The sequence below is a fragment of the Dama dama genome, chromosome 29 (genome assembly GCF_033118175.1).
Source record: "Dama dama isolate Ldn47 chromosome 29, ASM3311817v1, whole genome shotgun sequence".
In the NCBI taxonomy this organism is placed as follows: Eukaryota; Metazoa; Chordata; class Mammalia; order Artiodactyla; family Cervidae; genus Dama; species Dama dama.
This window is the reverse complement of record NC_083709.1, coordinates 53,167,484-53,191,462: the sequence shown is the minus strand read 5'-3', so window position 1 is coordinate 53,191,462 and position 23,979 is coordinate 53,167,484. Positions and strand designations below refer to the sequence as shown.

Here is a 23,979-nt window from a genome sequence, read left to right as displayed (position 1 = left end):
ATGATTTTATAGACTGTAGCTTTCCAAGCTTCTCTGTCCATGGGATTCTCCAGGCAAGAGTACTGGCGAGGGTTACCATGCCCTCCTCCAGGGGATCTTCCCAACCCATGGATCGAACTCACATCTCTTGTGTCTCCTGCATTGGCAGGCAGGTTCTTTACCGCTAGTGCCATCTAGGAAGCCCATTAATCACTACAGTACCTCATTAAATATAGTGAGTGACAGGAAGATCTATTGGGATAAACTTGGTATTTGAAAACTAATAAGCACCATTTATAACCAACTCTTGTACATAAGGTGGGGGATAATCCTTTAAAGTCAAAAGCCAATATGACTAAATATTGGAATAGAATATTGAGAACAATTTTCTGGTAACCTCAAACCCCATAAATTAACTTCAAAAGTTGTTCCTGTAAAGGAGTGGCCAGAGTGTTCTGAGCAATGGCAGTAGTCTTGAAACATGCAATAATCGAGTGTACCACGGCTTGTTGAAAAGGCCCAGGACCCACTGACCTGTGCTGGGCAGGTGCTAGAAGGCAAATTCAGCTACAGTGTGGTCAGACATGTAATCCAACAGGCAGTGCACTATCTCTAAGGGATCAACGAGTGGCTATCCAGAGAAGTCATTGGCATTCCTAATCCAAAAAATAAGTATCTAAGGTGATGAGGCAGCCAACATTGGAGCAGTCTGTCCACAGAGAAAGAACACAAGTCCCTGAATGGCAGATCAGGAAATAGGAAGATCCACCAGAGCTTTCCATTGGCCAGACCCAAAGAGAAGCCAGAGGAATAGGGAGCTGTTGACACATCTCAAAAAGGCCAGCCTTGCAGGGAACAGAGTAGGGAAGGGAAGGTGCAAAGTGAACCTGGAGAGAGAAATGGAAGATGTCCAACCCCTGTGTCTTCATCAAAGCTGCACAGGGTCAAGGATATAGCCCTGAGTTCCAACCACAGAGACCTCACCCTGGTTGACATCTGGTACTCAGCTCACTCTGAAGCCATTACCAATACTATCTGCCAAGCCACAGTTCACAATTTCAGGCACAAGGATATCAGAGAAAACAAAATAATAGTTTGTTGAGGCAAGATAACTCTGTGTGAGGAGGCTTTTTCTGACCATGTGACCTTGTTTAAACTGACAATGATTTTAGGAAGGTGAAATGTGTATTCCATATCCATCTTAGCTCCCAATATCATTAAATTTAATTTCTGAATGATTCAAAGGAGATTAAACTTTAATGAATTCTAGTCTTTTATATTTCTGTCTTTTATGTTACTCTTATAAATAGATGTGTTTTGTTTAGAAAAGCTGATGATTTGAGTGGGGTTCTTGATGTCCTTTGGATTCCATAGTAGATGTTTCATGATTGATTTCACTCATGGAAGGGAAACCCATTTGTACAGTAGGGGAGGTAGATAAGAATACCTGGGTATTCCTATTCTCTCATCTTTTTTTTCCCCTTGAATGAGAACCATTAATCTCCCAACCTATACCAATTGTGTGTGTGTGTGTGTGTGTGTGTGTGTGTGTGTGTACACTACATATAGGACATAATCTTGTTTGGCAAGCTGTTTCCGTGGAAATTATCAATAATAGTCTCAGTGTCATCGACAGCCCCTCCAAAGGCTTGATGTCAGATGTTGTGTTGACTAGAACAGTATATGCAGGTGGATTAGGACAGGCTGCCTGGAGAATCCCATGGACAGAGGAGCCTGACAGGCTAGAGTCCATAGGGTCACAAAAAATCAGATGTGACTGAGCAACTGAGCATGCATGCATGCATGCAGTCCCAAGATATAGGACTTCCCTTCCAACTCCCTCAGGGGAAGACAAGCAAAATTCATTAAGTCCATGAGAAGCAGTTGTACTCTTATACTTTAAATACATGCAAAAGAATAAAAACTTATATAAATGGAATCATTTTGTTCATTCTAACTTTTTCAGAGGAAAGAATGGCCAGTGCAGACTTTCTTCTTCTTCTCCCACTCTTCTCGCCTCCACCTTCGTGTGTCTCCCCTACGGCTGCATCACTGCTCCACCCTCCCCCCATACACACAACACTCTCCAGATTAACAAGCTTATGTCATTCCTTTTGCTACTGTTTACATTTCATTTTATCTTCAGCCTGACTACTGAACTACTAAAACTACTTCTGAATGTGTTAAAAGGGACAGTCTATTGGAAAGTGTCCTTAACAACTACTTAAGGACAGATCAACCAAAGTAATTTATAGCCTCCCCTTCTATTCATCCCAAACCAACATGAGCCTCAGCTAACATTATGAGCCACCTGAGTTCAACTGCTGCATCATGAAATGCTTTATTTCCAAATGGTGCGCTGCAATGGATTCCCTCCCTTTATTCACTTTTTCCAACTCAGCTGTAGAGCATTCCAGAACCAGGAGCCAGAAAGCCACCAGTGCTTCACTACAACCTGGATTCCCTGACTCCGGCAGCCAAGATGCCACAGCACCTCATTTTCATGTTACATGGTCGTGCCTGCAGAGGGGTCTGCCTTGCCTGTGTCTTCCAGGTCATCCAGCCTTTTTGTAGAAGGGGAGGGATTTTCATCAACCAGCTGTAACTCCTCCCTTCTACTCTCCCAGCCTCCGGAGGCACGTGAGTCATAATCAAGGACCCTGATTAGATAATGGCAGTCATCACCTAGGCCTTCGTTCCTAGGACCTTACGAGCTGTGAAATCCAGAACCTGTAAGAACAGCAGCACTTTCGTGATTCACAAAGGTGATGCTGTGGTTGTTGTTTTAACTCTAGCTTCCTTCTGTAGCGTGGACCTGTTTCTGCTTTGCATTCATCACCAGGTATTACAATTACTGAAGCTTGTCTGTCCTTGAAGGCTGGGACCATGTTTAGAAACTTGCATCCCCCTCACCTTGCACAGTGCCTGCTACTAGATCAATGCCCTCAAATGCAGGCAAATGTTGAATCACTAGAGTTCTTTGGGCACTTAAAGCATCAAAAGAAGGTAGAGAAGGTTGCAGGGGTGGATGAGGGCAGCAAAGATTCAAGATGGAAAGAAGAAATGAATTCTCAAAAGGCTGGGCATGCCAATGTCCAAAAGGTCCCTGATATTGAAAAGTGGGAAGATAATTGTTTTCTTTTTAATCACTAAAAATTTATTGACTACCTACTATGTTTGCTCTGTACTTGGCACTAGGGAATCAAAGATAAATGACCTGTGCACTTTTCTCAAGGATTTCATATTTATAAAGAATTGCTACTCAGAACAACAGGTGTTATGATATTTAGATAGTTAGAGTTCAGTGAGGATGATGGGAAGGGTTAATCAGATTTTATTATTCCCCTGCTAAAACCGTCCCCAGTACCATGCCCATGGACTATAGCCCACCAAGCTCCTCTGTCCATGGAATTCTCCAGGCAAGAATACTAGAGTGGGTAGCCATGCCCTTCTCCAGGGGATCTTCCTGACACAAGGATCGAACCTAGGTCAAACCCTGCATTGCAGGCAGATTCTTTACCATCTGAGTCAGCAGAGAAGCCCAATAGCATGCCAGTGCACTTGAAATAACTTTACCGTGATGTGCCAGGCCCTGCCCTGCTGCCCCTTCCCATCTCTCCATTGTCATCTCCTACCACATCATCTCTTACTCAGGTCACAAACATTATTTCTGTCTTTGAACACAGCAAGTCCTTTCTCACCTCAAGGCCCTGCCCTCAGATCTTTACTTGCCTCTTTCTTTATCATTCAGGCCTCAGCTCCAAAACCACTTCCTTTGGCCACCATATAACCCTCTCTCCTCAGTCAGTTTCTCTGCCATTACCCTGTTTCATTTTCTTCATAAGAACTTTTGTTCTTTGATGTTATCTGATTTGTTCATTAACATAATCATTGTCTCTTCCCCCTCTCCTTCCCCTTCACCTCCATACATTAGAATAGGGGCTTCCCAAGAACAGAGCAACCTTTCTAGCTTGGCCACTGCTCTGCCTTTATGCCCAGAATATCGCCTGGAGGCTGGCACATAATAGACACTCATTAGGTAGGAACTTGCTTTGGGGAAGATAAGACAGATTACCAGCAAAAAATTATAAATGAAAAAATATGCTAGGATAGGGAAGGCAGTTAGGGCCAGTGTCAGGACTCTGGGTATTAGACTGCAGGATACAGATGAAGCATGAAGATGAGGCTGGAGGAGAGATGTAGCTTCATTTGTTTGAGGAAGCATCAGGAGTAGGACTCCAGCACCCAGAGCCTAGAGCCAGAGAGTATGGATCAGACAGCAGTTCTCCCAGGTGCATGACTGGGCAATCACCGAATATGTGCTGCTGCTGCGCCAAGTCGCTTCAGTGGTGTCCGACTCTGTGAGACCCCATAGACGGCAGCCCACAGGCTCCCCCGTCCCTGGGATTCTCCAGGCAAGAACACTGGAGGGGGTTGCCATTTCCTTCTCCAGTGCATGAAAGTGAAAAGTGAAAGTGAAGTCGTTTAGTCATGTCCGACTCTTAGCGACCCCATGGACTGCAGCCTACCAGGCTCCTCCGTCCATGGGGTTTTCCAGGCAAGAGTACTGGAGTGGAGTGCCATCACCTTCTCCACACCTAATACCACTTGCCTCCATTTCCTCATTTTTAAAAGAGCTGACAATAATCTCTATAAAGACAATAGGAGAGTACGTTCTTCATAGGCTAGTGGGAGAATTAAATAAGTCATTATGTGGAAAATGCCTAGTAATGTCTTGTAGATAGCTAAGCGCTATCTACTACTACTAACTAAGCACCATCTACTACACAGGGGAGGGTCACTGAAGAGTTTAAGAAATAGGGTTATGGGATTCAGATTTGTATTTAGAAAGATGAGCAGGTTGGCAGTGGTGAGGATGGATCAGAGGAGACTGAGAAATTAGTTAAGGGAATAATTTTGTAGGCGAGAGGGACCAAGACAATGTAGCGGCAGTGAGGATGATGGGAGAGTTACTAAGACAATGGACTCAGTCATCCGTTTGGGGAAGGAGGTGAGGGGAAGAGACAAGTCAATAATAATTCCTGGACTGGGGACTTGGTGGTGTCTTTCACCTGTATAGGAAATATGGGGGTGGGGGTGGGGTGCCAGGTTTGGGAGCTGGGATGGGGAACGAGGATGAGGAGGCATGTTTTGTTCAGCTGTGGCAGGTAGAGATTGGGCGCCATGGGAACTTCAGGTGGTGCTACCCAGCCAGAAGATCCCCCCTACACCTTCCTGGATTGCAATATGCTAAAGTGCTTATTAGCTGTGTACTTATTGATACTTAATGCTAGTGCTTAATATTTAATGTTTATCTTTGCCTTTTAAGCAAATAGCATGACAAACATCTTTGTCCATATCTGCATTTTTCCTTTGAGATTTCTGTAAGTAGAATTACTGGGGCAAAGGTATATTACCTTTTGAAGATTTTAATTCATCTTGCCAAATTTCTAATCAAAAAGGTGGTACCAATATATAGTCCCACAATAACCTAGGATTCTTAACAAAAAAGAAAAAAAGAAAAAGAAAACAGCTTGAGTGAGGTTTTTTAAATAAGCGAAGTTGCCAACGTATAGGGAACAGTCCTCTTGTGTACTACCAATGGACCTGACCACCAGTGTCAGCTCCATCTTTAAAAGTTGGTAGTTGCCTTTGTCCTAAGGAATCCCTCAAATTGATGCCTGTTATTAATTAACATACTGCCAACACTGTAACCCAAACTATATTCTTGAAACCAGGATGGTTTACTCTGTGCGTGAACATTCCACTGAAGCTGGGGAAGGGGTATAAGGACCATACACCCAGTGAAAGGAAAGCTTCAGTGTATCAAAACTAGCTTATTTTAACATATTTCCCCCCAAAGAACTGTTTTTTGGTCACTCTCTTTACATGACTTAGTGTACAGACATGCATAAAAATTGCATTGCCTGTGGATCAATCAGTGCTCTATAAGACAGCACTATTTCCTGGTCAGACATGATTTTAACCCAGAATAAACTAAAATCTCTTTTTGATACATGTATCAATAGATTTTCATCAGGCTAGAAAGGAAAGTGCCATTTTCACTGAAAATGGGGTTTTGGTCAGTTCTGCACACGGTTATTTTGAATTGCTGGCCTGCTCATGTGTTTTGGATGGTGGTCGTTGCATCTCTGACTGACTACACACAGCTGCCACGCTGCAGGGCAGTGGTACCCAGGGAAGCATCTGGCGTGTTTCCTATCCCTCCATTATGAATGCTTGCTTTGTGCTCAGCCGACTCAGATTTGAACGTGAGTGTGGTTTTTATCTGTTGTCTTTTCCAGAGAGTCCTTATAAAGGAAACTTGGATAGACTGTTCTTGTCCATGCCTTGTATGGAATTGAATATTTGTTTCGTATCTTTCATGTACCACTGGAGGCCACCTAACCTGGGGGCTGTCAGCGCCAGTATTTGCCTCTTCTGTTATGTGCATTAACCATCCATCTGGTCTGAACAGAAACACATAGTAAGAAAACTTTCTTATACCTTGTCCACAGTCACCGTTCTCAGGTGTTAAATAAGAGGAAGCCACAATTTTTCAAAGAAGACTGGGTCTAATTTGTTTGAAGTGGGGTTCTTGTCAAGAAGGAAAGCAGTAAGGATTGATCATCTCTGCTAAACCATAATTGTTTTCTAGTGAGTGTTAGTCAGGGGTGAATCCATCAAAGAAGGGGGTAAAGATGGTAACTTCTGCTTGAAGATGAACTTGGCAGCTCCAAAATGGCCTCCTTTACTACTGGGACTATCACAGTGCTTGAAGGAAATTGCGATCGTTTCGGTAGGAGCTGAGTAGAATATAATGCATCCTAATATTAGAGAGTCCATTAGATGTCCCTGGTCCTCCTGGAGCTTTCTGCTTAAAGAGTTCATTTCCCAGTTTTGTCCATTTGTAAAATGAGCCCCCCGAAAGGATACAATAGAAAGTTTATACACATTGAACCCATTTACCACAACTGCCTTAAAATCATGGGGATCCTGCCTGTTTTTGTTCTTTACATCCCCTGCAATTATTTCCATACACTGTATGCAGATTATGCTATAAAGCTATTTTGGATAAGAAGAAACCAAAATACTAAATTTACCGAATACCAAAATACCAAATTTGAGAGTGGTTGAAACCAAAGCCATCTCTGTAGTCACAAGTCCCTCTGGAAATAGAGAAAGAGACATACCCGTATTTTAAAGAAGTTAGCATGTTATCCAGTATCAGCTATAATGCTAACTTACAGAATCAAAGAATTTTAGATCCAGGGTGTATGAGGGGAGTGAATATTAGAAATTACCTAGTCAGTGTTTTAAGTGCAGTGTTTTAAGGTCAGAACGCTGACCTCTAGGAAAAAGGTGTTTCCCTGTCAGACAGGTTGGGTAACCCCTGCATCCCGCATCTTCCTCCCCTTGCATATTCACAAGGAAAGTCAACTTAAGTCAGCATCTCCCAAACTTACTTGAGCACGGAGCCTTTTTACTCTGCGTTAATAGCTGTTAATATCCTGCTGCAGGAAATGTGTCCAGTCTCATGACGGAGGTTCAGAAAATTAAACCACTTAACGGTAGGTGACAGAGCCAGTAATGCCAGGACGAGAACCTATTGATGGCTGAAGCCTCCCTGAGTGGCTGCAAATCTGTACTGACAGCAATGGATTCAAAACATCCCAAGGCTTTTTTTCCTCCTTGAAATACCTCTAATCCCTGGGCCCGCAGCATGCGGAATCCTAGATCCCCCACCAGGGATTGAACCCTTTCCCCCTGCAGTGGAAGCACGGAGTCCTAACCACGGGATCGCCAGGGAAGTCCTTTTTTCCCTTGAAATTTATTTTAAAAATCGTTTCTAAAGTATCTAGGATCCTAGTTTAATTTAGAGAGATTTATCCCTTAGCAGATGGAAAATGTGTCAATTGGCTCATTCAATTTGGTAGTACTCTCTATTCATATGCATCAGAAACAGAACCTGAATAGTAAGCGCGGTGGGGAACATAAAGGCTCAGAAGCCTGTCGGTCTGAGGGGTGGGGAAGAGAGAAAGCCAGTAAGCAAATGAAACGAGGAGACACGTAATTACAAATTACGACACGTGCTTCGAAGATGATGAACTATGTGCTGTCAGCTTGAGCTTAAATTTGCAATCACTTTTTAATTGACCGCGATTCAGACGAGATCAATAACAGCTGTTTTTATGATTATCTTGGTACTCGGCTTCTGCCTACAGTCTGAACCACGTAATAGCCCCTCCCCCTTCTTGTTTTTCCAGCCGGGTGGAGCAAAATGAGAGCGCAGTGAGCCGGCCCAGCCTCTCTCCCAGCCGTCCCCGACGCCCACCATGAACCACTTGGAGGGGGCCGCGGAGGTGGAGGTGACGGACGAGGCGGCAGGCGGGGAGGTGAACGAGTCGGTGGAGGCCGACCTGGAGCACCCCGAAGTGGAGGAGGAGCAGCAGGAGCAGCACTATGCGGGCCGCCCCCGGCGCGGGCGCGCCGTCGAGGACCCTCGCGCCCAGCCTGGGCAGCAGCAGCAGCAGGAAGAAGAGGAGCGCGGGGAGTGCCTGGCGCGCTCGGCCAGCACGGAGAGCGGCTTCCACAACCACACGGACACGGCCGAGGGCGACGTGATCGCCGCGGCCCGCGACGGCGACGACGCCGAGCGCGCGCAGGACCCCGACGACGAGAGCGCGTACGCCGTGCAGTACCGGCCCGAGGCCGAGGAGTACACGGAGCAGGCGGAGGCCGAGCACGCCGAGGCCACGCACCGCCGCGCGCTGCCCAACCACCTGCACTTCCACTCGCTGGAGCACGAGGAGGCCATGAACGCGGCCTACTCGGGCTATGTCTACACTCACCGGCTCTTCCACCGCGGCGAGGACGAGCCCTACGCCGAGCCCTACGCCGACTACGGGGGCCTCCAGGAGCACGTGTACGAGGAGATCGGGGACGCGCCCGAGCTGGACGCGCGCGACGGCCTGCGGCTCTACGAGCAGGAGCGCGACGAGGCGGCCGCCTACCGCCAGGAGGCCCTGGGCGCGCGGCTGCACCACTATGACGAGCGCTCCGACGGCGAGTCCGACAGCCCCGAGAAGGAGGCCGAGTTCGCGCCCTACCCCCGCATGGACAGCTACGAGCAGGAGGAGGACATCGACCAGATCGTGGCCGAGGTCAAGCAGAGCATGAGTTCGCAAAGCCTCGACAAGGCGGCCGAGGACATGCCCGAGGCCGAGCAGGACCTGGAGCGCGCCCCCACCCCGGGCGGGGGCCGCCCCGACAGCCCCGGGCTGCAAGCGCCGGCGGGGCCGCAGCGGGCGGCCGGCGGCGAGGCGGTGCAGCGGTACAGCAAGGAAAAGAGGGATGCTATCTCGCTGGCCATCAAGGACATCAAGGAGGCCATCGAGGAGGTGAAAACCAGGACCATCCGTTCGCCTTACACCCCCGACGAGCCCAAAGAGCCCATCTGGGTCATGCGCCAGGACATTAGTCCCACCAGGGATTGTGACGACCAGAGGCCGGTGGATGGCGATGTAAGTGTGTGTGGGTTCGGGCTCGCTCAACTCCACGGGCGGCCAGGAGGGGAGACGGGCGCTGGGTGGCGTCATTTGTCATTAGAAATGACTTGATGACAGCAATGATCTGTGGGCATGCTCAGAAACAGCTTGCGCTTAAGAGCCGGTGAGCGAAAACCAGGTGGGAAGGAGTTAAGTGTTGAGAGATTGCGATAAATTAGTGGTTCTCAAACTGCTACTGGAGCACTTATTCAGAAATTGGTTTCCAGGCGCACCTTTTTCCATCCCCTGGTTTCACACTTAGATTTGGGGCAGGGCCTAAGAATTTGTATTTCTAACGTTAAATAAAAAACAAGTCTGGATTGAATAAGGAGAGACTTCATTGGAAAGGTACTGTTGTAACAGGAACTCTTGCAGTAACAGAACTGTGGGATCTGCAAGGGTCTCTCTCTAGGGTTAGGCAAAAGGGGATTCTTCTTTCATAGGTAGGAGTAAGCAAGGCCTGAAAGGACAAGATGTGAGGAAGTGGGATGAAGCATGGTTTGAATGCACTGCCCTTGATAGTGTTTTAATCTTAGAAAAACCTTTTCTCAGGAGGGGCTGGTGAGGAGGGGCAGTAAGCTGGCAAAAGTTCCAGGAACCTGGAAGAAGGTGAGAAGCTTAATCAAAGGTTGGTTAATAAGCACTGTTTTGACTAATGAGCTCAGCTAATCATTTCTCAGGCAAAGAATGGGAATTTGAGGGGTCTGTGTGTGGCCTTGTCATAGGTAAACAAAGGGGCACCTGTGAGTTACTCAAGTTGTACGGGAAAGAGGTTCTTTGCATAAGCCGTATTCACAACACAAAATGGGAGGATAGAAGTCTTTAACCTTTGCTGTTTTCCGGGATCTCAGGGCTCAGGCTAAGTTCAGCGTTGTCACTTAAAAGTTCCTAGGTGATGCTGATGGCTGCTGGTCCCAGGACCACAATTTGAGAACCACTGTCTTAAATCAACCCCTTAAAGGTTTAGGATGAATAGTGGCTTTTTTAGAGGAAATCAAGGAAATTCTTCTGGGCCCTTTTCAGCCAAGGGTGTCTACAGTTTGTTTGCTTTTTTTTTTTTTTTTCCTTTGTGACTTACAAGAAGGGCTTAGTTTTCATTTCTGGTGGTACTAGAGGGAGCTTCACACCTCACTAGAGACATGCTTTTGAACTGAAATATACTTTCTTGTGAAGAGCTACGGAAAGCTGCTGCTGCCTCGTCGGCCTTTCACTTTCCATTTTTGAAATATCCAAGAAATTTGATAACTCGGCAAGCTTGGGTGTCACAGTCTGTTGAGAAATAAATCAAGAAGGCTAACCTTTGCCCCCACTACCTGACTCTAAAGATTCTTTTTCTCCTCCGACTCTCACTTTTCCATTCTCTTGGATAATTTTTAAGCACTTTCATTTAAAATGGGAGCTTGGAGTAAAAGAAGGGTCAAGAGGTTAAATTTGATTTCATTTAATTCTGCATTTTATGATTGCACCTATCTATTTCTGAGTATATCTTTAGGAGTGAGAAACCACTATTGGAAGCTGTTTGTTCATTTTGCTTATAGGTAAAAGGCTGTGCAGGTCAGAGATGCCGTTTGCCTCCTCTTTTAGTAACAGTCAACATTGACTGTTAGCTGATTAAATCACAGGCATCATGGGCTTCCCTGGTGGCTCAGATGGTAAAGAATGTGCCTGCCATGCATGAGACCCAGGTTCGATTCCCAGGTCAGGAATATCCCCACACTGGTGTTCTTGCCTAGAGAATTCCATGGGATAGGAATCCGTGGGGTTGCAAAGAGGCGGACACGACTGAGCAACTAACACTAAAGTGAAATTTCAACAATGGCTGTTAGCTGATTGAATCACCTTTAAGGCAGGGTTGGAATAGGCTGGAAAAGGATCTGCATCTTCCCCAGCCAGGGGGCGGCACTGGGTCAGTTCTCCAGGCTTCACATTCAACAGTTAAAGTAGGTGGTCTCCTGTGCAGGATTCTCAGTGACCTCCAGCTCTCTACGGGTTTCTCCTGGCTTGGAGGGATGCATCTAGCATTTTTGCAAATGTAGTGGAAATGGAGCAGGCTTTTAAAATTAGGGAGCTGGCAGGAGACCAGGTTCTAAATCCTTTTAGAAACTTGGAAAGCCATTGGGAAAAAAACCACAGGAGCGTTCGGTACAGATGCTGGCCTCTTCCTTCAGCCTTCTACCTGAACCAGCTCCGTGAAACAACCGGCTTCATCACCTGGTCCCTGCAGGCTGATGATGAACCCACCGCACAGCGTCCGCTAGGGCTGGGGGCTTGCTTTTATCCATTGGAACTAATAAACAGCCCTCTTACAAGGTGTCTCATTCAGAAGGTAGAATTGATTTTAGAATAGTTGGTGATGCTTTAGAATCCCGTCTCATCAGAAATTCAACTTAACACTAAGAAATTGGTGAATAGGGCTTTCTGAGTTATGAATAGTTAATACAAAGCAAACCCAAAACCCTGTGCCTTAAAGTAATCCACCAGTTGTCTTTAAACCGTCTGAATTTGTGGGTTGCATTTCATCTGTCATGCCATATTTATAGGAAAGCCCTTCATTTGCTCCCTCTTTGATGTTATTATGGGGGAAAATACAAGTGTATACATTCTGTTAGTTTCCACCTCAGCATCAAAAAATATTTACAGAGTGCTCATTTCATGTATGCTGTTATAGAAAATGGAAAAGCTCTATTAAAAGCACTGTGGCCTGAAGTCTTCCTGGAAGGTACTTGTTAAAAATGGAATTACTACCTTTCCTTTCCAAACCGGAATACCTGAGGTGGGGGTCCAGTGATCTGTTCTTTGTGTTTGTTTTCCTTGCTTTGTTTTGTTTTGTAAATTCTCCCTGTCATTCTTGAGTGTGTTTTTAAAAAAAAGAACCACTGATTTAAAAGACAAGTATCATGTGGGTAGTTTTTCCATGTAAGCCCCTGTGGATTAGAGACCTAGCTAAATCTCATATCACCATGGTGCGGTTTCCTGGAAGGGTCTCTCCCACTCTGGTTATGGTCCACAGGCCTGGGGAAGGGGCGCTGGAATTCTTGTCACAGAAGCAGTGCATTCTCAAAATAGCGACATCAGAAACTGCAGTGATGCAAATAGACCGAAATAAAAACCACCTGTACTACTACCTGCCAGAGATACCTGCTGATAGCTAAATTTGTTCTTCGCACTACTTTTAATTCCCTCAGAACTTTAGCATTTTTCTCTTACTTGGAGGAAACTGACATCTGCTTGCCACTGACTCCTACAGAATGCGAAAATAGAACTGCTCATTAGCAAGGACTTCCTGAACGCAGACTAGATGCTCAGCAGTGAGTGGAAATAATTGTTTTCTGGAAAAAGTACTTTATAAATGCTTTGCTTCTAGTAAAGGCTCTTCCAGGTATATGTTTGAGAACTACCTTCCAGTCCCCTTCTTGAAAATATTGTTAATGAATGGCTAGTGCTGGAAGTCCCACAGTTTACCCATCTCTCTCTTTTTAAAAAAAAAGGTATTTTTAATTAGCATATAATTGCTTTACAACGTTGTGTTAGTTTCCGCTTTACAACAAAGGGAATCAGCTCTACCTGTTCCTATATCCCTTCCTCTTAAGCCTCCCTCCCACCCCCACCTGCTTCCCCCCCCCCTTCTAGGTCATCACAGAGCGCCGAGCTGAGCCCCTCTCTCTTTAGGCAGCAGATTCACTCGGAGTAAAGAACAGAGTCGTGGTAGAATCAGAGACATGGATGGGAGCAAACACACGTCATAAATGGGAGCGTTTTGGCTACTTGGAATGGTGTGTTGTGTGGCTTAAATTGGTGTTTATCTCTGCTTGCTCTTTAAGCGACGCTAAAGTGACAGTAAAAATAGTAAAAATATGTAAACCCGTAAGTGCCGGGAGACAGGAAGCAGCAGCAGGTGAGCCAACAAAATTTTGGAACACCGCAGTGGTGGTTGGCTGTGGAAGACATCTGTGCCCCCACCCCTGTATTGCCGGCTGTTCTCTGCTTTCAAGCCCAGGGAGGACTCCTGCCCCTCCTGATCCCCTCAGAGTGACACGGCAGTGAAATGGGAGCCCTGCAGTGATGCTGCTTCTAGGCGGGAGCAGCTCGGAGCACCGGCTTCCGCCGAAGCCTCAGGCAGAAGTGCTAGTGTCACAGGATGGGAGAGCCTCTGTCCACACGGGTCCCGGTGACTGATGAGCAGGGCTCCCTGCTGCCCTGCAGACATGAAGTGTGAGAGAGGACTCAACGTCTGCTGCTTTAAACCTTGGGGATTTGGGGCAGTTCATTGGCCACAGCATAGCCTCATAGCCTGATGGATTCTGACTAATACACTGATAAGGTTTCTGTGTTCCCTGCTCTGCCTAGTGTCTGTGAGGCCCCTTAAAAGGCTAAGGAATGAAACACTGGATGCCTCAGATGGCAAGAGTATGGCTGAAAAGAAAAGAGGATTGTTTGAAGTTGTGTCATGGGAGAAATTAGACTACAAATTCCTTCTCCAGCCCATGCCACCAGATTACCATTCCCCCCTCGCCTCCATAGAAGGTAGGAGGCTTACTATAAAGAAATCGTGGACCAGAGAAGTGCTAGAACTGGGGACACTAGCCACGGCTGAAAGTGGGTTTTAGGAGTGCCTTATGGAACACAGGGCCCACTGACCATTTGGCCCTGAGAAGGTCTTGTAATTCTTAGCCATCAGGCTTAGAACTCACCCCCTCCCAGCCCCCAGCCAGAGATTAGAATATTCCTTTCTGAGGAAAGAAAAAGGCCCAAGAATAGATACCTTTAGTTACTAATGTTTGGGGGCTTTCCAACAAAACTCTTGGTCCCCACCTGATCACCCCACAATGAAGTTTACTGCCACTTATGAATCTTCCAGTAGTCTTTTTGGGGACCCTCTGTTAAATATGAGTGGATGCCCGAGGATCAATGGATATTTAAGGAACATCTCTAACATGAAAGATAGACAAACAAATAGCAAATGGAAAAGGAACTTGGAGAAATAAAGGCAGTGCTTAGAGCAGGAAAAAATTATAAAACATTCACTAATATCCTCAGAAAGAGAAAATCAGTTCAGTTCAGTCTTCTCAGTCGTGTCGCTTTGCAACCCCGTGGACTGCAGCATGCCAGGCTTCCCTGCCCATCACCAACTCCCGGAGTTTACTCAAACTCATGTCCATTGAGTCAGTGATGCCATCCAACCATCTCATCCTCTGTCATCCCCTTCTCCTCCTGCCCTCAATCCCTCCCAGCATCAAGGTCTTTTCAAATGAGTCAGCTCTTCTCATCAGGTGGACAAAGTATTGGAGTTTCAGCTTCAACATCAGTCCTTCCAATGAACATTCAGGACTGATCTCCTTTAGGATGGACTGGTTGGATCTCCTTGCAGTCCAAGGGACTCTCAAGAGTCTTCACCGACACCACAGTTCAAAAGCATCAGTTCTTTGACACTCAGCTTTCTTTATAGTCCAACTCTCACATCCATTCATGACTATTGGAAAAACCATAGCCTTGACTAGACTGACCTTTGTTGGCAAAGTATTGTCTTTGCTTTTTAATATGCTGTCTGGGTTGGTCATAACTTTTCTTCCAAGCAGTAAGCGTCTTTTTATTTCATGGCTGCAATTACCATCTGCAGTGATTTTTGAGCCCCCCAAAATAGTCTGTCACTGTTTCCACTGTTTCCCCATCTATTTGCCATGAAGTGATGGGACCAGATGAGAAGATGGGGAGCCATAAATTAAAATAGGATTCCATTTTAAAAGAAAACATTCCAAACAAAATTTAATTTAAAAAATGGCAGGAATTTTTAAAATCTTTCAGTGGGTTGATTAGAAGACAAAGTAGAAAAAAATCTTCAAGAAAGTAGAGTAGTTAAGTCACTGGATGGAAAGAATTAGGAACATTGATAAAATGGAGAAATTATGAAAAACTGTTTGCTCAAGGCAAAGGACATGAGACTTTCCTGATTGGAAAATTCCACTAGGTACCTAGAACAATAAAAGACCCACAGAAATTTCAGAACAGGGGGGAAGGAGGATATCCTCCAGGCTTTCATAGAGGGAGAAACAGGTTACAAATTATTAGGAATCACACAATGGTAGACTCTTCAAAAGCAACATTGGAACCTGGGAGGCCAACACCTAGGCTCAGTGTGAGATTGGCCAGTTAACTGGCCAACACCCAATTAAGTGTGAAGGTGGAGTAAGACTTTTTCCGTTATGCAGAACCCCAGAAAATTTACCTCCTGGCACCTTTTCTCAGGAAGCTGTTCAAGAATTGCTCCCCCCAAAATGGGAGTGTAAATCAAACTCAAGAAAGAAGAGGGGATTGGGAAACAGAATCTCACACAGGAAAGAGACCAGGAATTGCCTGTGATGATAGGGGAGGAGATGATAGCTGTGTAGAAAGACAAGGCAGCAGCCAAGCCATTCCAGCATGGGCTGGAGCTTGAAGGGCTCCACATGGGGAGGTTTCCAGAAAGCATGGAAATGAGAGATTTCCTAATATTTTTAAAATATTTTAAATCTATATTTCATTAGAACTTTTTAATCTTTGAAGGATATACTACTTTAAAAAATTTTTATTTTATATTGGATTAACAGTGTTTATAATAGTTGATTAACAGTGTTGTTTATTTTCAGGTGTATGGCAAAGTGGTTCAGTTTTACATATACATGTATCTATTCTTTCTGAAATTCTTTTCCCATTTAGGTTATTGCAGAATATTGAGCAGAGTTCCCTGTGCTGTATGGTAGATCCTTGTCAGTCCCAAACTCCCAATTTACCCTTTCCCTGAACCTTCCCCACACCCCACCTACCCTGGTAACCATGAGTTAGTTCTCTAAGTCTATGATCTGGTTCTGTTTTGTAAACAAGCTCAAAGAACCATTTGTATCATTTTTTTAAGATTCTGCATATAAGTGATATCAAATAATACTTGTCTGTCTTTGTCTGACTTCACCTAGTATGATAATCTCCAGGTCCATCCATGTTGCTTCAAATGGCATTATTTCATTCTTTTTAATGGTTGAGTAACATTCCATTATATGTATATATGTGTGTGTATATATACACACACACACACACACACACACGCACCACATCTGCTTTATCCGTCTATCTGTCCGGGGACATTTAGATTGCTTCCATGTCTTGGCTATTGTAAACGGTGCTGCAATGAAAAACGGGGTGCATATCCATTCAAACCATGGTTCTCTCCAGATATATGCCTAGGATTGGAATTGCTGAGTCATATGGTAGTTCTGTTTTTAGTTTTTTAAAGAATCTCCATACTCTTCTCCGTTAGAGGCTGTGCCAGTTTATACTCCCATCTGTAGGAGGGGTCCTTTTTCTCCACACCCTCTCTAGCATTTATTATTTATAGACTTTTTGATGATGGACATTCTGACCAAGCTGAGGTGTTATCTCATTGCAGTTTTTTTTTCTTTGTAAGAAATGTTTTATTTTCATATCCTTAATAGCAGTTTTGATAATGCATTTCTCTAATAATTAGCAGTGTTGAGCATCTTTTTATATACCTCGTGGCCATCTGTATCTCTTCTTTGGAGAAAGGTGTATTTAGATCTTATGTTCATTTTTTGATTGGGTTGTTTGTCTTTCTGATATCGAGCTTCATGAGCTCTTTGTAAATTTTGGAGATGAATCCTTGGTCGGTAGCATCCTTTGCAAATATTTTCTCCCATTCTGTGGGTTGTCTTTTCATTTTGTTTATGGTTTCTTTTGCTGTGCAAACTTCTGAGGTTAATTAGGTCTCATTTGTTTATTTTTGTGATTATTTCTATTACTCTAGTAGATTGATCAAATAAGATATTGCTGCAATTTATGTCAGAGTGTTATGCCTATGTTTTCCTCTAAGAATTTATACTGTCGCATCTTACATTTAGATCTTTAATCCATTTTAAGTTTATTTTTGTGTATGGTGTTAAAGAATGTTATAATCTTTCTTAGATGTAACTATCTGGTTTTTCCATCACCATTTACTGAAGAGACTGTCTTTTCTCCATTGGGTACTCTTGCCTCCTTTGTCATAGATTGGCCATAGGTGAGTGGGTTATTTCTGCACTTGCTGTCCTGTTCCATTCATCTATATTTCTGTCACTACAATACTGGTTTTTGATGACTGTAACTTTATGGTATAGTTTGGAGTCAAGGTACCTGACTCCTCCAGCTCCCATTCTTCTTTCTCAAGATTGCATTGGTTATTCGAGGTCTTTTGTGTCTCCATACAAATTAAAAAATTTTTTGTTCTAGTTCTGGAAAAATGCCGTTGGTAATTTGAAAGGACTTTTATTGAATCTGTATGTTGCCTTGAGTAGCATAGTCATTTTGATAATATTGATTCTTCTAATCCAGGAACAGGGTATATCTGTCCATCTATTTGTGTCATCTTTGATTTCTTTCATCAGCGCCTTACAGTTATCAGAGTACATGTCTTTAGCCTCCTTAGGTAGGTTTTTATTCATAGGAATTTTATTATTGTTGTTGTGATGGTAAATAAGATTGTTTGCGTAATTTCTCTTTCTGATCTTTCGTTGTCATATAGAAATGCAAGAGATTTCCATGAATTAATTTTTTATCTTGCAACTTTACCAAATTCATTGATGAGTTCTAGTAGTTTTCTGGTAGCATATTTAGGATTTTATATGTATAGTATCATATCATCTGCAAATAGTGACAGTTTTACTCCTTTTCCAAAAAGGATTCCTTTTATTTCTTTTTCTTCTTTGCTCTGGTTAAGACTTCCAAACCTATGTTGAATAAAAGTGTAAGAGTGGGCATCCGTGCCTTGTTCTTGATCTTAGAGGAAGTGCTTTTAGCTTTTCACCATTGAGTGTGATATCAGCGTAGGTTTGTCATATATGGCTTATGTTGAGGTGTTAGAGACTGAACAACATGTTGAGGTGCTTTCCAGAGAGTTTTTCTTGTAAGTGGGTGGTGAATTTTGTCAAAAGCTTTTTTCTGCATCTATTGAAATGATCATGTGGTTTTTATTTTTCAGTTTGTTGGTATAGTGTATCACACTGATTGATTTGCAGATTTTGAAAATCCTTGCATCCATGGGATAAATCCCACTTGATCATGGTGTATGATCCCTTTAATCATACACCATGTCTGTTTATGTGTGTCTGTTCATCAGTGATATTGACCTGTAATTTTCTTTTTTGTGTGTTATCTTTGTCTGGTTTTGGTATTAGGGTGATAGTGACCTCATAGATGGGTTTGTTCCTTCCTCTGCAGTTTTTTGGAATAGTTTCAGAAGATAGGTGTTACATCTTCTCTCAATGTATAATAGAATTTGCCTGTGAAGCCATCCGTTCCTGGACTTTTGTTTAAGTTTTTTAATCAGTTTCAGTTTAGTACTTGTGATTGATGTTCATATTTTCTATTTCTTCCTGGTTCAGTCTTAGAAGATCATACCTTTCTAAGAATTTGTCCATTTCTGCTAAGTTGTCTATTTTATTGGCATATAGTTTCTTTTAGTAGTCTCGTATGGTCATTTGCATTTCAGTGGTGTCCATTGTAACTTCTTCCTTTTTCATTTCAAGTTTTATTGATTTGCACCCTCTCCCTTTTTTTCTTGGTGAGTCTGGCTAAAAGGTTTATCTATTTCATTTATCTTTTCAAAGAATCAGCTTTTAGTTTCATTGATTTTTTTCTGTTGTTTTCTTTGCCTCTATTTTTGCTGTGATCTTTATGATTTCTTTCCTTCTAACTTTGGGGTTTTTTTGTTCTTTCTCTGGTTGCTTTAGGTAATAAGGTTAGGTTGTTTATTTGAGATTTTTCTTGTTTCATGAGGTAATACTGTATTGCTATAAACTTCCCTCTTAGAACTGCTTTTGCTGTGTCCCATAGGTTTTGAATCATCACGCTTTTGTTTTCATTTGTCTTTAGGGATTTTTTTCTTCTTCTTCAATTTTTTTACTTCTTCTTCAATTTCTTCAGTGATCCATTGGTTGTTTAGTAGCATATTATTTAATCTCCATGTGTTTGTGCTTGTGTTTTTTGCAGTCTTTTTCTTATAGTTGATTTCTTATTCCGTAGCATTGTAGTGGGAAAACGTGATTGATATGATTTCAGTTTTTTTAAATTTACCACCACTTATTTTATGGTCCAGCATGTTATCAATTGTGGAACATGTTCCATGTGCACTTGAAAAATGTGTATCCTGCTGCCTTTGGGATGGAATGCTGTGTAAATATCGATTAAGTTCATCTGGTCTAATGTATCTTTTAAGGCCTGTGTTTCCTTATTGATTTTCTGTCAGGATGATCTGTCCATTGATGAAAGTGAGGTGTTAAAGTTGCCTACTACTATTGTATTACTGTTGATGTCTGTTTATGGCTGTTAGTATTTGCCTTACATATTGAGGTGCTGTTGCATTTGGTGCATTTATATTTACAATCATTATATCTTCTTCCCTTGATCCCTTGTCTTGATCCCTTGATCATTATGTCTTGTCCTCCTTTATCGCTTGTAACTTTCTTTAAAGTCTATTTTGTCTGAGTATTGCTCCTGCAGTTTTCTTTTGATTTCCATTTGCATTGACTACCTTTTTCCACCTCCTCAGTTTCAGTCTCTATGTTTCCCTAGATTGTAAGTGAGTCTTTTGTAGACAACATATATATGAGTCTTGTGTCTTTTGGTTGGAGCATTTAAAGTAATTTTCAATATGTATGTTCTTTTTATCTTTTATGATTATTATTTTATATTCTCAAGGTATAATTGACATAAAACATAATGATGTGATATTTGTATATATTGTGAAATGATCACCACGATAAGTCTAGATAACATCTGTCACCATACAGAGTTACAGAAATTTTTCTTGGGATGAAAACTTTTACAACCTGTTCCCTCAGCAACTTCCAAATATGCAACACAGTATTATTAATAATTATTAATTAATAATTAGGGCCCAGTGGTAAAGAATCCACTGCTGTTAATGCAGCAGACACAGGAGATGTGGGTTCAATTCCTGGGTTGGGAAGATTCCCTGGAGAAGGAAATGGCAATCCACTCCAGTATTCTTGCCTAGAAGATTCTGTGGACAGAGGAGCCTGGCGGGCTGCAGTCCATGGGGTCACAAAAGAGTTGGATACCACTGAGCAACTGACACTTCACTTCACTTCATACCATCAGTATAGAGATATGATGTGAAAAAATGTGCACTTTCAAATCAAAATAGAAAATGCTCACCCAGATCACTCATCTCCCCCAAAACACTCATCCTGTTCACAGACCTTAAGGGCCTCTTTTAATATTGTTTTATTCTGTTGTTGCCTCTTTCTCTTACTTCCCTCCCTGGTAGTTTTTTGGCCTGAGGCAACCCAGCCCACAGGTCAAAGGGCTTTATGGTGGGATTAATGGTGACTTCCAAGAGAGTTTATGCCAAGGGGGACCTTCCCAGAGTGCTGCAGCCAGAGCCCCGTGCCTGTGGTAAGCCCCTGCCAACCCAGGCCTCCATAGGAGACCCTCGGACACTAGCAGGTGGCTTTGGTTCAGTCTCCTGTGGTGTCACTGCTCCTTTCCTCAGGCCTTGGTGCACCCAGGGTTTTGTTCGTGCCCTCCGGGACTGGAGTCTGTTTCCCCCAGTCCTGTGGAAGTCTTGTAATCAAATCCCACTGGCCTTCAAGGTCAGATTCCCTCGCGATTCCCAGTACATTTGTGAGATCCCCAGGCTGGGAGGCCTGACGTGGGTTCAGAACCTTCACGACAGCGGGAGAACTTCTTTGGTTTATTGTTACCCAGTTTATGGGTCACCCACCAGGTGAGTAGGGTATTTGATTTTATCATGATTGTTCCCCTCCTACTGTCTTGCTATGGCTTCTTCTTTGTCTTTGGAAATGGGGTATCTTCTTTTGGTAGGTGCCAGCATCGTCCTGTTGATGATTGTTCAACAGTTTGTTGTGATTTTGGTGCTCTCATAGCAGGAGATGAACACACATCCTTCTACTCTGCCATCTTGAACTGGAAGCTTGATATCTCTGTTCTTACTGCCATTTTCTTGATTGTTTTTGATTTATTTGTGTAGGTCTTTTTTTCCTGTTCTCTTGTGATTTGATTACTAACTTTAGTGTTGTGTTAGGGTTCCTTTAACTTTTGTGTGTGTATATCTGTTGTAGATATTTGGCTTGCGATTATCATGAGGTTCAGTCATGTCCCACTCTTGGGGTCCCCATGGACTGTAGCCTACCAGTCTTCCCTGTCCTTGGAATTCTCCTGGCAAGAATATACTGGAGTGGGTTGCCATTCCCTTCTCCAGGGGATCTTCCCAATCCAGGGATCAAACCTGACTCTCCTGCATCTCAGGCAGATTCTTTACCATCAGAGCCACCAGGGAAGCCCTTTTGATATAGCAGTCTATACATAAATAAGATTGTTTTAAGTTGCAGGAGTTTTAATTTCAAATGCATTTCCGATATCCTGCATTTGTGCCCTCCTATTCTCACAACTGCTAGTTTTGATATCATAATAGTCAGTTGCTCAGTCATGTCCAACTCTTTGTAGCCCCATGGACTGCAGCAACCAGGTTTCTCTGTCCTTCATTATCTCCCAGAGACTGCTCAAACTCATGTCCATTGAGTTGATGATGCCATTCAGCCATCTCATCCTCTGTCTCCCCCTTTTCCTCATGTCCTCAATCTTTTCCCAGAATCACGGTCTTTTCCACTGAGTTAACTCTTCGCCTGAGGTAGCCAAAGTATTGGAGCTTCAGCATCAGTCCTTGTAATGAATATTCAGGACTGATTTCCTTTAGGATTGACTGGTTTGATGTCCTTGTAGCCCAAGGGACTCTCAAAAGTCTTCTCCAGCACCACAGTTTGAAAGCATCAATTCTTCAGTGCTCAGCCTTCTTTAAATTCCAACTCTCCCATCCATACATGACTACCGGAAAAACCATAGCTTTGCCTATATGGACCTTTGTCTGCAAAGTGATGTCTCTACTTTTTAATATGCTTTCTAGGTTTTTCATAGCTTTTCTTGCAAGGAGCAGGCGCTTTTTAATTTCATGGCTGCAGTCACCATCTGCAATGATTTTGGAGCCCAAAAAAATAAAGTCTGTCACTATTTCCATTTTTTTCTGCATCATTTGCCGTGAAGTGATGAAAGCAGATGCCATGATCTTAGTTTTTTGAATGCTGAGTTTTAAGCCAACTTCTTCACTGTCCTCTTTCACCTTTATCAAGAGGGTCTTTAGTTCCTCTTTTCTTTCTGCCATTAGGATGGTTTCCTCTGTATATCAGAGGTTATCACTATTTCTCCCGGCAGTCTTGATTCCAGCTTATGATTCATCCAGCCTGGCATTTCACTGCATAGAAATTAAAGAAGCAGGGTGGCAATATACAACCTTGACGTTCTCCTTTCCCAATTTTGAACCAGTCCATTGTTCCATGTCCAGTTCTAACTGTTGCTTCTTGACCTGCATACAGGTTTCTCAGGAGGCAGATGAGGTGGTCGAGTATTCCCATCTCTTTAAGAATTTTCCACAGTTTGTTGTGATCCACAGAGTCAAAGGCTTTAGCAACGAAGCAGTAGAAGATGTTTTTCTGAAATTCTCTTGCTTTTTCTGTGATCCAGTGAATGTTGGCAGTTTGATCTCTGGTTCATCTGCCTTTTCTAAATCCAGCTTGAACATTCAGAGAAGTTCTCAGTTCACATACTGTTGAAGCCTGATTTGAAGGATTTTGAGCATTACCTTGTTAGCATGTGAAATGAGCACAATTGTGCAGTAGTTTGACTACTGCAAAGAACTACTACTACTACTGTCAAAGAACATTCTTTGGCATTGCCTTTCTTTGGGATTAGAATGAAAACTGACTTTTTCCAGTCCTGTGGCCACTGCTGAGTTTTCCAAATTTGCTGGCATATTGAGTGCAGCACTTTCACAGCATCATCTTTTAGGATGTGAAATAGCTCAGCTGGAATTCCATCACCTCCAGTAGGTTTGTTGTAGTGATGCTTCCTAAGGCCCACTTGACTTCACACCCTAGGATGTCTGGCTCTAGGTGGGTGACAGCACTATGGTAGTTATCAGGGTATTTGTATGTAGGTTATTTTCTACCTTTACTACATGTTTGCCTTTACCAGTGAGCTTTTCCATTCATAATATTCTTATTTCTAGTTGTGATCTTTTCTGCTTAGAGAAGTTTCTTTAGCATTTGTTGCAAAGCTGATCTGTTAGTGCGGAAATCTCTTAGTTTTGCTTATCTGTAAAACCTTGATTTCTCTGTCAAGACTGTCAGAGCTTCTGCTGATAAATCAGCTGATGACATTATGGGAGTTCCCTTGTATGTTATTTGTTCCTTTTGTCTTGTTACTCTTAAATTTTTTCTTTGCTTTTTGTCATTTTGATTACTATGTGTCTTGGTGTGTTCCTTGGATTTATCCTGCCTGGGACTCTGTGGTTTCTGTACTCAGTTGACTGTTTCCTTTCCCTTGGGAAAATTTT

At 43.2% G+C, this 23,979-nt stretch overlaps 1 protein-coding gene across 1 annotated transcript in view; it reads left to right on the top strand.

Annotated features, from left to right (window-relative positions):
- Positions 1-23,979, top strand: part of APBA1 (amyloid beta precursor protein binding family A member 1) — a 226,311-nt gene that overhangs the window by 133,045 nt on the left and 69,287 nt on the right. Inside the window, exons 2-3 of the mRNA XM_061132342.1 lie at positions 6,379-6,466; positions 8,247-9,503. Coding sequence (XP_060988325.1) covers positions 8,316-9,503 — 1,188 coding nt within the window. The 5' untranslated portion in view covers positions 6,379-6,466; positions 8,247-8,315. The remainder of the gene's footprint in view (positions 1-6,378; positions 6,467-8,246; positions 9,504-23,979) is intronic.